This window comes from Cololabis saira, chromosome 16, assembly GCF_033807715.1.
Source record: "Cololabis saira isolate AMF1-May2022 chromosome 16, fColSai1.1, whole genome shotgun sequence".
In the NCBI taxonomy this organism is placed as follows: Eukaryota; Metazoa; Chordata; class Actinopteri; order Beloniformes; family Belonidae; genus Cololabis; species Cololabis saira.
Window position 1 is genome coordinate 33,330,664 of NC_084602.1, and position 13,057 is coordinate 33,343,720.

At 40.9% G+C, this 13,057-nt stretch overlaps 1 protein-coding gene across 3 annotated transcripts in view; it reads left to right on the forward strand.

The window, feature by feature from the left end:
* LOC133462292 (CAP-Gly domain-containing linker protein 4-like) overlaps nt 1–13,057 on the forward strand; it is a 68,495-nt gene that overhangs the window by 21,522 nt on the left and 33,916 nt on the right. For all 3 annotated transcript variants that reach the window (XM_061743460.1, XM_061743459.1, XM_061743461.1), the window contains exons 7-9: nt 688–936; nt 10,520–10,655; nt 11,789–11,920. In XM_061743460.1, coding sequence (XP_061599444.1) covers nt 688–936; nt 10,520–10,655; nt 11,789–11,920 — 517 coding nt within the window. The remainder of the gene's footprint in view (nt 1–687; nt 937–10,519; nt 10,656–11,788; nt 11,921–13,057) is intronic.

Here is a 13,057-nt window from a genome sequence, read left to right on the forward strand (position 1 = left end):
AAGGGGATGAAAGAAGGAAGGGGATGAAGGAAGGAGAGAGCAGGAGGAAAGAAGTAAGGGAAAAAAGAAGGAAGGAAGAAACGGAGAAAATAAGGAAGGAAGGAAGGAAGGAAGGAAGGAAGGAAGGAAGGAAGGAAGGAAGGAAGGAAGGAAGGAAGGAAGGAAGGAAGGAAGGAAGGAAGGAAGGAAGGAAGGAGAGAGCAGGAGGAAGGAAGGAATGAAGGAAGGGAGGGAGGAAGGGAGAAAAGAGGAAGTGAGAAGGGAAGAGAGAGCAGGAGGAAAGAAGGAAGGGAAAAAAGAAGGAAGGAAGGAACTGAGAAAAGAAGGAAGGAAGGAAGGAAGGAAGGAAGGGGATGAAAGAAGGAAGGAAGGAAGGAAGGAGAGGGAAGGAAGGAAGGAAGGAAGGAAGGGAGGAAGGAAGGAAGGAAGGAAGGAAGGAAGGAAGGGAGGGAGGGAGGGAGGGAGGGAAACAAGGAAAGGAGGAAGGAAGGTAGAAAAGAGGAAGGGAAGAAGGAAGGAGAGAGCAGGAGGAAAGAAGGAACAGGATAATTAAGTCATTTTGACCCGAAGACGGTACAAGGGTTAAGAAAAGATTTCTCATGTACCAAAGTTTCTACTCTGCATCTAAATGTCTGTGTATATCTCAGTTGTTACAGTATTAATAATGAACACCGTGTCCTCTTACAGAATGAGAAAGGTCAGTGCCCAGCAGACGTGGTGCCCGACCCCCTGGACATGCCCATGGACATGGCAGATGCAGCTGCCGTGGCCAAGGAGCTCCGGACGTTACTGAGAACGGCGTTACCCAGACCCAGCTCCCCTCTGCCCCTCAGCCTGCAGGCCCAGGCCGTCCCTGCTCTCTCAGAGAAAGCCAAGATACAACTCGCCTCCATGGGACTCCGACTGGGGGATTGTGTCGTGATAGCTGGACAGAAGGTGAGTTTCATGTTGTTTTTAAAGGGGACCTATTATGGCATCTCATACCTATTTTAAACCTTGAATGTCTTTAAAAACAAGCTTTTGATTGTTTTTGCTTACCGTATTGGTCTGAATATAAGACGGTGTTTTTTGCATTGAAATAAGACTGAAAAAGTGGGGGTCGTCTTACATTCGGGGTCTAGACATCATACCCATTCACAACTCTAGATGGCGCCAGATATCTTTAAAGCGAATGGTGAACTTAACTCCCCAGGCCAAAGCGAACCCCTGTCACGAAGAAGAAAAATAAAAAATAGTATAAGAAAGAAAAGAGAAGAGATAACAGAAAGTGGAGAAATGTAGCAACAATTTGGAGAAAAGTGGGTGGAAGTTCGGCAGGTAAACCAGCAGCTGAGGAGAAGTTATTATGCAAACTTCAAGATGATGATTTGAATGAGGCAAAATAACATGCTTTTTCTCTCGAATATATTGTTATAATCATTTGTTTCAGATGTACTGTAATTATTTTCTGTATAAAAATTGAATTTGGTGTTCAAAAAGTCTTTCTTCAAACTTGAGTCTTGAAAAAGAAGGGGTCGTCTTATAATCGGGGTCGTCTTATTCGGGACAATACGGTAATAAATTAGAAATTCAGCCTCTAAACCATGTCTTTATCATCCCATTCTCTAACCTCATTATCTATGTGGGATTCTGAGTGGGCGTGGCTATGATAATGAGGCTCTGTGCTGATTGGCTGCCTGAATGACGCGATACACCGCTACATTGCATTTTGGTTACGTAACTACGGGAGCAGAATCTGAACGGCTCGTAGAAGTCACATCAGACTGGACGGCTCATCCGGGCGGCTGTACAGACACTGCAGAATTTGGTTGCTTTCCTCCTTCTCTGAGTTGGCAGGCTGAGGGGAGACCACTTTATATATGTTAAAGCAAGAGAAAACGTTATTTCATAATAGGTCCCCTTTAAAGGAAAATAATGTTTTTCATCACTGTGCTGACCCAACATTTTTGCTCAGGGGCTCAGGGATGATGTTTGATAAAACCAAACAATAATAATGATGAGGTTCCACACTGATACTGAACACAGCGTATTGTGCCATGAGGAAATTGAAACAGCTGTCTGTGGCACTCCAGCTGTCCTCAGAGGAGCTATGGAGAGGGCGAGGGAAAATGGCCATTTTAACATGTTCTAGAGCGCTGTTTCCCAACCCTGGTCCTCGATGCACACCGTCCTGCATGTTTTAGATGCTTCGTCAGCACCCCGTGATACAAGTGGCTGTGTCAACATCAGAGTTGAGCAGACCTTGATGGCAAACTAATGAGGGCCATTAATGAGAATGAGGTGTGATGATGCAGGGAAACATGCATTTTTTTAAATGGCTTTCTTCGTGCAAGGAAAATGCTAGATGTGTTAAGTTCTGAAAAGCAGCTAAAGTCTTGTGATGATAAAAACATACTAACACAATTATCATGGATGTTATAGATATACATCAATATTTTTGTTATGGATATCAATATTGTTATAAATATGCCATGGATGTGAATATTTTTATAAATGTAAATATTCTTATAGATGTAATAAATAAAGATACAATCAACGTAAATAGTTTTACAGGACTGTCTCAGAAAATTAGAATATTGTGATAAAGTTCTTTATTTTCTGTAATGCAATTAAAAAAACAAAAATGTCATACATTCTGGATTCATTACAAATCAACTGAAATATTGTAAGCCTTTTATTATTTTAATATTGTAGATTATGGCTTACAGTTTAAGATTAAGATTCCCAGAATATTCTAATTTTTTGAGATAGGATATTTGAGTTTTCTTAAGCTGTAAGCCATTATCAGCAATATTAAAATAATAAAAGGCTTGCAATATTTCAGTTGATTTGTAATGAATCAAGAATGTATTACATTTTTGCATTACAGAAAATAAAGGACTTTATCACAATATTCAAATTTTCTGTCCAGTATATATATATTGGTGTGGGCAGTTTTTTCTTTTATTTAGATTTTCTGAGACAGTCCTGTATAATTGTAAATGTTTGGTCATGAATATAAATATTATGAAAGTTAATTTAATAAATTGAATATTTGTCACAAATACAAATATTATCATAAATAATAGCACTGTTAACTCACTGCTAGAAGTTCCTGGTTCGACCCCCGGGCCCGTTAGGAGTCTGACGGGAACATGCCCACCCGTCAATCAAAGTTTGCTGTGGCTGCCAGTTCATTCAGCTGAGAAAAACATAAATGTTGCTTTATAGAAAATTCAGCTGATGTGATACAAACAATTTTTGGATTTTTTTTTTTTATTAATTAATTAATTAATTTATTTATTTATTAACATACAGTGCAAACAACGACAAAAGACAACATCAGTATGTGTGTGTGTGTGTGTGTGTGCGTGCCGTGTTTGAGTGTAAATAAGATAAAAATAGATACATAAATTGAGAATATTAATTCGAGAGTAAACAAATAAATAATTATCATATAGAGTTGTGTAGCATGATATCATATAAATATAGCATAATAAATATAGTAATATCCTAATGTAACATAATTTTTATAAAATATTATAACATATAACCAAATTATATCACCATACTATTATATATAACAATATAATACTATTGTTTAACATCCCATGAGATTTCATAACTTAATATAGTAATATGAAACAATATATCATGATAATGCCAGAAATAATTATTAAAGTTAGAATTGGTCATTTATGTTTTGCAGTGCAATGCAATACAATACAATTTTTGGATTTTGATATGTTTTTGACGGTCTTCACCACACTGAACATGGACTGGAGAACGTAAGGGAGGGAGTTGTCTAAGGAGATCAGAGAGAACTCCAGACTCCAGACACGAGGCAACAGGGTCCAGGGCACCGTAGCCAGCCTCCCTGGCTGTGGCGGCAAGAGGAAAATTGATGACAAATTGAAGAAATGGATAATACAAATGGTAACAAAAGAGACCGGAAGAACTTTCAAAATGATTTAAAGCGAGCTCCAAGGCCAAGATACATCATGGTCAAATTACACCATCTGTCCCTGTTTGAACCAATATGGACTTGATGGAAGACATCTGGGGAGGACTCCACAAATCATTTTGGAGGAACCGCACTGGAATTTGTCAAAATGCATATTGACAAGCTGCAAAGCCTCCGAGGGAAGGCCTTTTTTCAGATAGATAAAACAGTACTGGAGCTTTTTGGCAAGTCACATCAGCTCTGTTCACTGATGCAAAAATAAAGCATTAAATGGAAAGAATATTGTTGCTACTATAAAACATGGAGGGAGCTCAGTTATGTTAAGGGAATGCTTCTCTACGTCTGGCACAGAGTGTCTTCAATCTGTTCAGGGGACAATGAAATCTCAAGACTATCAAGGTATTCTGGAGTGAAAAGTGCTGCCCGGTGTCAGAAAGCTCGGTTCCAGGGGCAAAAGGGATCCCCCCCCCCGGGATCAGGCACCGCCAAAAGCAGAGGGGATAAATCCCCAGCAAATCACACCCTCCCCACACCTGAACAAATCCATACACACAAGTGATTGGACCCAGTTCAGGATTAAACGAATCAATTCCACAGTCACCTTCTCTCATGTGCTTTATTTGTACTTGTAACTGCTAAAAGTATTCTCAGTTGTTATTCATCTTGGTGCAAGACTGCCAAATGTGTGTTTTTTTTTTTTTTTTTTTTACTTTCATTACCTGGAGGCATGTCGGCTGTATTGACGTGCCTTCAAACGGTTGAAAACATAGCGCTCACGCTGCTGAAAGAACGACTGTTTGCAGATGTTGTCTGAGCTATTTGATCTTAATCCTCACTAGATGCTTTCACAGTTATACAGTACTTGGAGCTGTCCACTCATGTTGATGCCAGATGTGATACCAGTGCATGTAACCCTAACAAAGCAAGTAAACTAACATCCAGACACTCATTAGCAGAATATTACCACACTCTCTTTAGTTTTTTTTTTGTTTTTTAGCAACAACAAGCCAGAAACCTATAAGTTTGTGCATGTGCTGCAAGTCTGAAATGAGAGAAACACAGGAAAACACACAACAGACACACAAGCCTTTGGAATCTGCAAGAGAGAAAACAAACAAACAGAAATGGCTACAGGCAGAGACACAAACAGCAACCATTCCAGGTCTCTAAAACTGAATCAGGACTAGGACCCATGACCACGGGAGGAGGCAGCCAGGACCCAGCCGAGCACCATCCACCCAACATGGGCCGATCATGCGGCCAGGAGGCCCACATATGGTGGCCGAGACCCGCCATTGCTGGAAATAAAAGTAACGCTGCAAACAAAAAGAAACGCCGCTGCAAATAAAAGAAACGCTGCAAATATAAAGAAATCCCGCTGCAAATAAAATAAAAAAACGATGCACATAAAAAAGCCACAACGGAAATGAATTACCGGGGACTATTTTTGCCGATGCACCGGTGTTGCACATTAAAAATTACACGTAGCGACGTTGAACACTAACCTTTTCACTTATTTCCTCGTTCGTTGTTCTTCTTATTCCTCGCTCTTCTTATTTCTTCCTTTTCACTTACGTCCTCTTCTTCTTCTCCTCTCACATAAAAACACCGGTGCATCAGCAAAACTAGTCCCCGGTAATTCACTTCCGTTGTGGCTTTTTTATTTGCGTCGTTTTTTTTTTTTTATTTGCAGCGGTGTTTGTTTTTCATTTGCAGCGTTTATTTTATTTGCAGGGGCGTTTGTTTTTATTTGCAGCGTTTATTTAATTTTCAGCAATGGCGGGTCTCGGCCACCGTACCCACACCCTCCAGGCCCACGGCCCCCGCCCAGAGAGACGGGGCCACCCCGACGAAAGCGGGGGGAAGTGGAGACGGGCATTGAGCATGAGAACCGCCCAACAAGGAGCCACCCACCCATTACAACACTCTCTTATTTGTGCCAGTAATAATAAAATTGAGCTCAAATAAAAGGAGAGCAGATTCGAGAGATATGGTCAGTGCCTCGCGGTAGGTCCCTGGCTGTCTGGGCCTGTAGCAGCACGTCTAAAAGAATGTCTCAAAGTCATGAGAACCAGCCCCAAATTACAGTTTTTATCAATGAGAAATTAAAAAAACCCAACTAATCTTAAAGGTAGAGGATGTGTCTGCTTCTAGCTGAAGGGATTGTTTGCAAGAGGGAGCAGCTGATTGAGATATCAAGCAGTTGACATTATAGCCGAACTGAGACCCCAAATCCCCCACGAGTTGAAGAGGAGACATTGTGGAGGTGGAGCAGGAAAAAGTTTAAACCAGCGCTTCCAAACGTGATCATCGTCAATGTCTGGTCTCTTACGAAAAGGGGGATGAGCTTGAACACCGACAACAACAATTTTAGAGTTTCTCCAATGCAGCACCACGTGTTTCACTGATACATGGCTGCAGGAGTACCGTATTGTCCCGAATATAAGACGACCCCGATTATAAGACGACCCCCTTTTTTTCAAGACTCAAGTTTGAAGAAAGACTTTTTGAACACCAAATTCAATTTTTATACAGAAAATAATTACAGTACATCTGAAACAAATGATAATATATAACAATATATTCGAGAGAAAAAGTATGTTATTTTGCCTCATTGAAATCATTATCTGGAAGTTTGCATCATAACTTCTCCTCAGCTGCCGGTTTACCTGCCGAACTTCCACGCACTTTTCTCCAGATTGTCGCTAAGTTTCTCCACTTTCTGTTATCTCTTCTCTTATTTTCTTCTCTTTTCCTTCTTATACTATTTTTTATTTTTCTTCTTCGTGACAGGGGTTCGCTTTGGCCTGGGGAGTTAAATTCAGCATTCGCTTTAAAGATATCTGGCGCCATCTAGTGTTGTGAATGGGTATAACGTCTAGACCCCGAATGTAAGACGACGCCCACTTTTCAGTCTTATTTCAATGCAAAAAACACCGTCTTATATTCAGGCCAATACGGTACATCCCTGATTTGAGCGTCTCTCCGCCCGGCTTTTAGAAGATACGGGCACACAGAGTTGAAGAGGAGCGGAAAAAGTAAGAGCGGTGGAATCGCAGTGCTTGTCGCCAACAGTAGTGTTATTCAGGACGTATGAGTAGTAACAGTTGAACTGTTAAGTGTATGTTTCCATCCTCATTATTTACTGAGAGAGTTCACCAGTGTTGTAGTAGTGGCAGTCTACATCCTGCCATTAGTTTGGGAAGAGGCTGCGTGTGACGTTGCTAAGCTACAGACACAACAACCCAGCGTATTCCTAGCCATCACTGGGGATCTCAACCACATCTCTTTCTCTGCCATAGTTCCAGCGTTTCAACAGTTTTTCAAGTGTTCAAGTGTTGGATTTGTTTTTAAATGTCAGAGATGCACACATCTCCTCTGTATGACCCGCTCTCAGCAAGACGGGACATAATCTGCTCTCCCTCTCCTCCACTTACAAACCCATCATCCAGAGGAAACCTGTGACCAAAAGGGCCGTAAGGAGGTGAATATGAAGAAACTCTGCGGGGGTGTTTTGAGCTACGGACGGGCGTGCCCTCTGTCAGCCACATGGAGATGATATCAATACCATTACTGTGTGAGTGGATGGATGTATGTGTGGACGACATCATCCCCACCAGCACAGAGAGGTGTTTCCCTAATAATAGACCCTGAATCACCGGTGACCTGAAAGAGCTCCTCAGCCAGAAAAAAGGAGCCTTCAGGGACGGAGGTGGAGAATTATTAAGGTCAGAACAAAAACAACTGAAGGTTGAGACCAGAGACAGCCAGGAGGTGTACAGGGGGAACCTGGAGAACGGGCTCTAGCAGAATAATGTGGGATGTGATGTCAGGGATGAAGAAGATCACCGGCTCCAAGCAGAAGGGAGACCAGATTGGACCAAAAACACCAAAAAACTAATATGTCTGGAGCCGAAAAAAATTAAGTCTTGTATAAGCCTTAGAATGAAGGCAAATGGCGAGAAAAAAGTCGAATTGTTGAAAAAAAGTCAAAATGTTGAGAAAAAAATCGAAATGTTAAGAAAAAAGTCAAAATGTCGAGAAAAAAGTCAAAATGTTGAGAAAAAAGTCGAAATGTTAAGAAAAAAGTCGAAATGTCGAGATTAATGTTGAAGTACAATCTCAAGAAAAAAGTCGAAATGTTAAGAAAAAAGTCGAAATGTTGAGAAAAAAGTCGAAATGTCGAGAAAAAAGTCGAAATGTCGAGAAAAAAGTCAAAATGTTTAGAAAAAAGTCGAAATGTCGAGATTAATGTTGAAGTATAATCTCAAGAAAAAAGTCGAAATGTTAAGAAAAAAGTTTAAATGTTGAGAAAAAAGTAGAAATTTCGAGATTCAAAAAGGAAAAGGAAGAAAAAAAGAGGGGAAAAAAGAAGAAGAAAAAAAGAGAAAAGGGAAAAAAAGAGGAAAAAAAGGAAATAAAAGGTCAAACATTTTTGAAAAAGCTCCAGGAGCCACCAGGGCGGCGCTAAAGAGCCACATGCGGCTCTAGAGCCGCGGGTTGCCGACCCCTGAGATAAATGGAAGTCTGGACAGAGCTGGTGACCTGAACACATTCTTCATTCTTCATTAACAACAGGTCGGGTTCAGAAACGAGCTCACCACCCTCCTTCCCCGGCCCAAGACATCCCATCCTCCCTTGTCCAACAGCTTCCCTGTCACAGCTCAGGTGTCTCATCTTCCACCTCAGTCATGGATCTTGCTGCTGCTCCATCGGTGTCTCCTGTCACATCCGGAGTCCCGACAGCTTGTTCAGATCAGCTATGTGGGATTCTGCAGCACATCTCTAACCTCAGTCGGAGCCAGGAGAAGGTTCCAGTCCTGCGGGAGGCATCCTGCCTTGTTCCAGTACCAAAAAGATCTCAATTTTCTCCTAATGACTATCAACCTGTAGCCCAAACATCTCACACCATGAAACTCCTGGACAGACTTTTAATGGCCAACGTTAATAAGCAAACAAGCACCTTCCCGGATCCACTGTAGTTCGCTTCTCCCTGTGGGGTTGGAGTTGAAGATGCCATCGCACACCTGCTTCATCTAACCCTCAGTCATCTGGACAAAGCAGGCAGCACTGTGAGCATCACGTTCTTTGATTTCTCCAGAGCAGGGGTCGGCAACCCGCGGCTCCAGAGCCGCATGCAGCTCTTTAGCGCCGCCCTAGTGGCTTCCTGGAGCTTTTTCAAAAATGTTTGACCTTTTTTTTTCTTTTTTTCTTCTTTTTTTTCTTTTTTTCTTCTTTTTTTTCTTCTATTTTTTCCTTTTTTTCTTTTTTTCTTTTTTTTCTTTCTTGTCTTTTCTTTTTTTCCTTTTTCTTTTTTCCTTTTTTCCCTTTTTTTCTTCCTTTTTCCTTTCCTTTTTAATCTCGATATTTCGACTTTTTTCTCGAAATTTTGACTTTTCTCGACATTTTGACTTTTTTCTCGAAACTTTGACTTTTTTCTCAACATTTCGACTTTTGTTTCAAGATTGTACTTCAACATTAATCTTGACATTTTGACTTTTTTCTCGAAATTTCTACTTTTTTCTCGACATTTAGACTTTTTTCTCGAAGTGCATAATTAAAAAAAAAAATCTTTCCCCAGTTATAATTAATATAGATACATGTAGCATGCTTATACAAGACTTTTCATTTTTTGCGGCTCCAGACATATTTGTTTTTTGTGTTTTTGGTCCAATATGGCTCTTTCAACATTTTGGGTTGCCGACCCCTGCTCCAGAGCATTTGACACCATCCAGCCTGCATTACTACATAAGGAAACCCCAGCAGACACATGTGGAGGACCCATCCACCTGGATTACTACCTGACAAACTGGCCACGGTTTGTGAGACTGAATGGTTGCGTGTCTGTGCAGGCGGTCAGCAGCACAGGAGCACCACAGGGGACTGTACTCTCACCACTCCTCTTCATGCTGTACACCTCACACTTCCAGTACAAGCCGGAGTCTTGTCATCTGCAGGAATACTCAGATGGTTCTGCAGTTGTGGGGTGTATCAGTGATGGACAAGAGACTCAGTACAGAGAAGTGGTGGAGCGTTTTGTGGCACATGGTGTGGGAACAATTGTCCCTTCTGGAATTTAAGCAAGAAAATGAGTAATTTGAGCTTTATTGAGTGAGAGCCAGGATTAAATCAAATAGTTTTTTCTTCATGGGAGAAGAAGTGAAGGTGGTGGAGGAGTATAAATACCTAAATACCTCAGTGTTCACCTGAACAACAGACCGGACTGGAGATACATCACTGTTAATGAGAAAGGACATTGCAGACTTTATATTTTAAGGAAGCTTCAGCGTTTGCAGCAAAAGGTAAAATTTCTTCCATAAATCTGTTGTGGAGTTCAGTCACATCTGCAGTCGTCTGTTGGGGCAGCAGCATCAGAGCCAATGACTTAAGGAAGTCTGATACATGCTCCTGCTGTCACTTTGGTTGTTTCTAGTGGAATGTGTCAAAATGTTTTTTTCTTAAGGCTTTACCCCTGACATAATCCCTGCCAAGAAGATTCGATTGCTTTGAGTTCAGTTCTCCTTCTCCCCACTTAATAATTTCTTCTGTTTGTGGTACATAAATGTATGTTTGCAGGTCGGCACCTTGAGGTTCTGTGGCAACACAGAGTTCTCTGGAGGCCTCTGGGCAGGAGTGGAGCTGGACAAACCCGAGGGAAAGAACGACGGCTCGGTGGCGGGCGTTCAGTACTTCACCTGTCAAATCAAACATGGTATGACATCGGCCCAATCCCAATACACCCCCTACTTTTCTTCACTAGCCCTACTTTCTTTCACTCGCCCTTCTTTTCTTCACTACCCCTAAAAAAGAAGGGACAGATTTTAGGGCACTTGAAATCTTCCCAGGGGTCTGTCCCAATACTCCCCCTACCCCTCGTTTTCATCCCTACTCCTAATCAGGAAGCTGAGAGCTAAAAGCTGTTTTAATTTCAGCTGTAGCGCTGTTAATATGCCACTTTATTAAGTTTGAATATTTTTTCAGGCGTAAAAGTAACCGTTAAGATCCCCAACCTGGGCTCAGTTTATCCAAATAACGCCTGGATATCAGGCGTTATTGATCACCAGGTCAACCTGCGCCGTCTTCCCGGGGAGAAACCTGCAGCTCTGTGGAGAATTACCGCTGGCTGAAATAAATAATTTAGGAAGATAAATGTTGGTTTAATAGATTAAATCTAACAGTTGTAGCTACGCCTGTTAAGAAATTTGCTCCGACGCAGAGCAAGGGTACGGCGTAGAGTAGGGCGTAGGGTACGGCATACGGCGCCGCGTAACCTACGCCTTAGGCTCTGCATTGGTGTAACGCGGAACCATAAATCAGCCTTTATTCTGGCGAGTTTGCAAAAAACGGGCAAAAAAGTGATTATGTAAATTCACTAAGTGAATATTATGAAAGTAAAATATATATTTCTCGCTAGAAATGTAATCAAAACTAATTTTTATGCAGAAACTAACTCAAAATATTGATTTTATTCACTAAAAAATAAGAAATGTCCGCCATGTATTTTTTTTTGGATTCAGTCCGCAAATGACGACGAAAAGCATTCTGGGAAATTTTTTGTCCCTAGGTCAGCGAGTGAAGATCGCAAATCTCCGTAGGGACAATTCATAGCCACTAGCCCTCATTTTCTCCACTCCCCCTAGGTGAAAAGAGGAATTGTGACACCACTACCCTCATGGGAACGCGCAAAATTTAGGAGTAGTGAAGAAAACGAGGGGTAGGGGGAGTATTGGGACAGGGCCATCAAACATGCTGTCGTTATTAAAGAGCTCACTGCTCCTTTAAGAAGTCTGTTTTTCTGAATTGTGTACAATTTATGTTTTTTTTTGTTTTTTTTTCTTTTTCCAGGAATTTTTGCTCCATTGTCTAAGATAAGCAAACCATTGGAAAAACACAAAACCAGCACCCCAAGGAGATCTACACCCATACGGCCTCTTCGTCGCATTGATCTGTCGCGCATTACCTCCAAGATCAACACAGGTAAAGACCAGGTGCTAAAGGTGTTGGTGCTGTCTGTGTTGTATTATTCAGTTAAGCTGTGAAAGTGCAACATAGGATACATTTCTCAAGACTGGTAGAGTTTTTCTGCTGAGGCAGTTCTGGCTGGTTGAACACTGGCCTCCCTGCTTCTCTTATGATTCAGCTGCTCTCTGGTCTCACCGGGTTCACTAAACAAGGTGAGACACAAGTTTTAGGGAGAATAGTCTTGCCTCAGGAGCTCTGGCAGTATCTACTGTAATTGGAAAAAAAAAAAAACACATGTCCCCTCTGGCAAGTTTTCAATGCACACTCAAAGAAAGAGAAAAGATGTCATAGCATTATTCACTAAGACACTGAACCGAGCGGCACCTGAAGGAGGATACATTTTTGATTTGGGATTTTTCCCTTTTTTTTATAATGTGAATCGAAAACTTGCCAGTGGTTTTTCATGTTATGTTTTCATGTTAATCTTTTATTGATTTGCTGGTGAATGTTAGAGATCAAGTCCACAATAAAGAGCCTCAGACAGCCGATATTCACGGTAACAGCAGTGCTGTCATAAATGGCTTCCTAACATCGTAGAAACCCATGTTTAGGATCTAAACTTTGTCTCAACAGAAACAAATGTACTTGATGTCATCATTTAGTATAAGATTTATTATTTTGAAAAGGCAGATTCTTTTTTCTAAAGTAAGAAAACCAGCAGAACCATTTTTTGTATACTTAATAGCATTTATTGCTATCTTTTTTAAACACAGGGTAACAGTCCCGTCCTCTAAATATACAGACATGGACAATCAAAGGCAGTTTTTTCATGCAATCAGCACGTAGTTGTTGATACTCCCTATAAATGATCATAAATAATTTATTATAGTCATGTTTCAATTTGATTGTTTAACATTAAGTCGTTGGCATCTTTGATATTTTGAATAATTTTTCAATTTCAATATTTTTCAGCCTTTCTGTCAATGAAAAGGGAACAATAATGTTTTTATATATATACATGTTTATATATATAAAACGTATTTTACGCAATATCCCTTTTTTTCCCTCAAAATTCAGCAGTGCCCCCTATAATCAAGTGCGCCTTTTGTATGAATGTTGTTGTGCTTACTGACCTAGAACCAGTTGTATGTG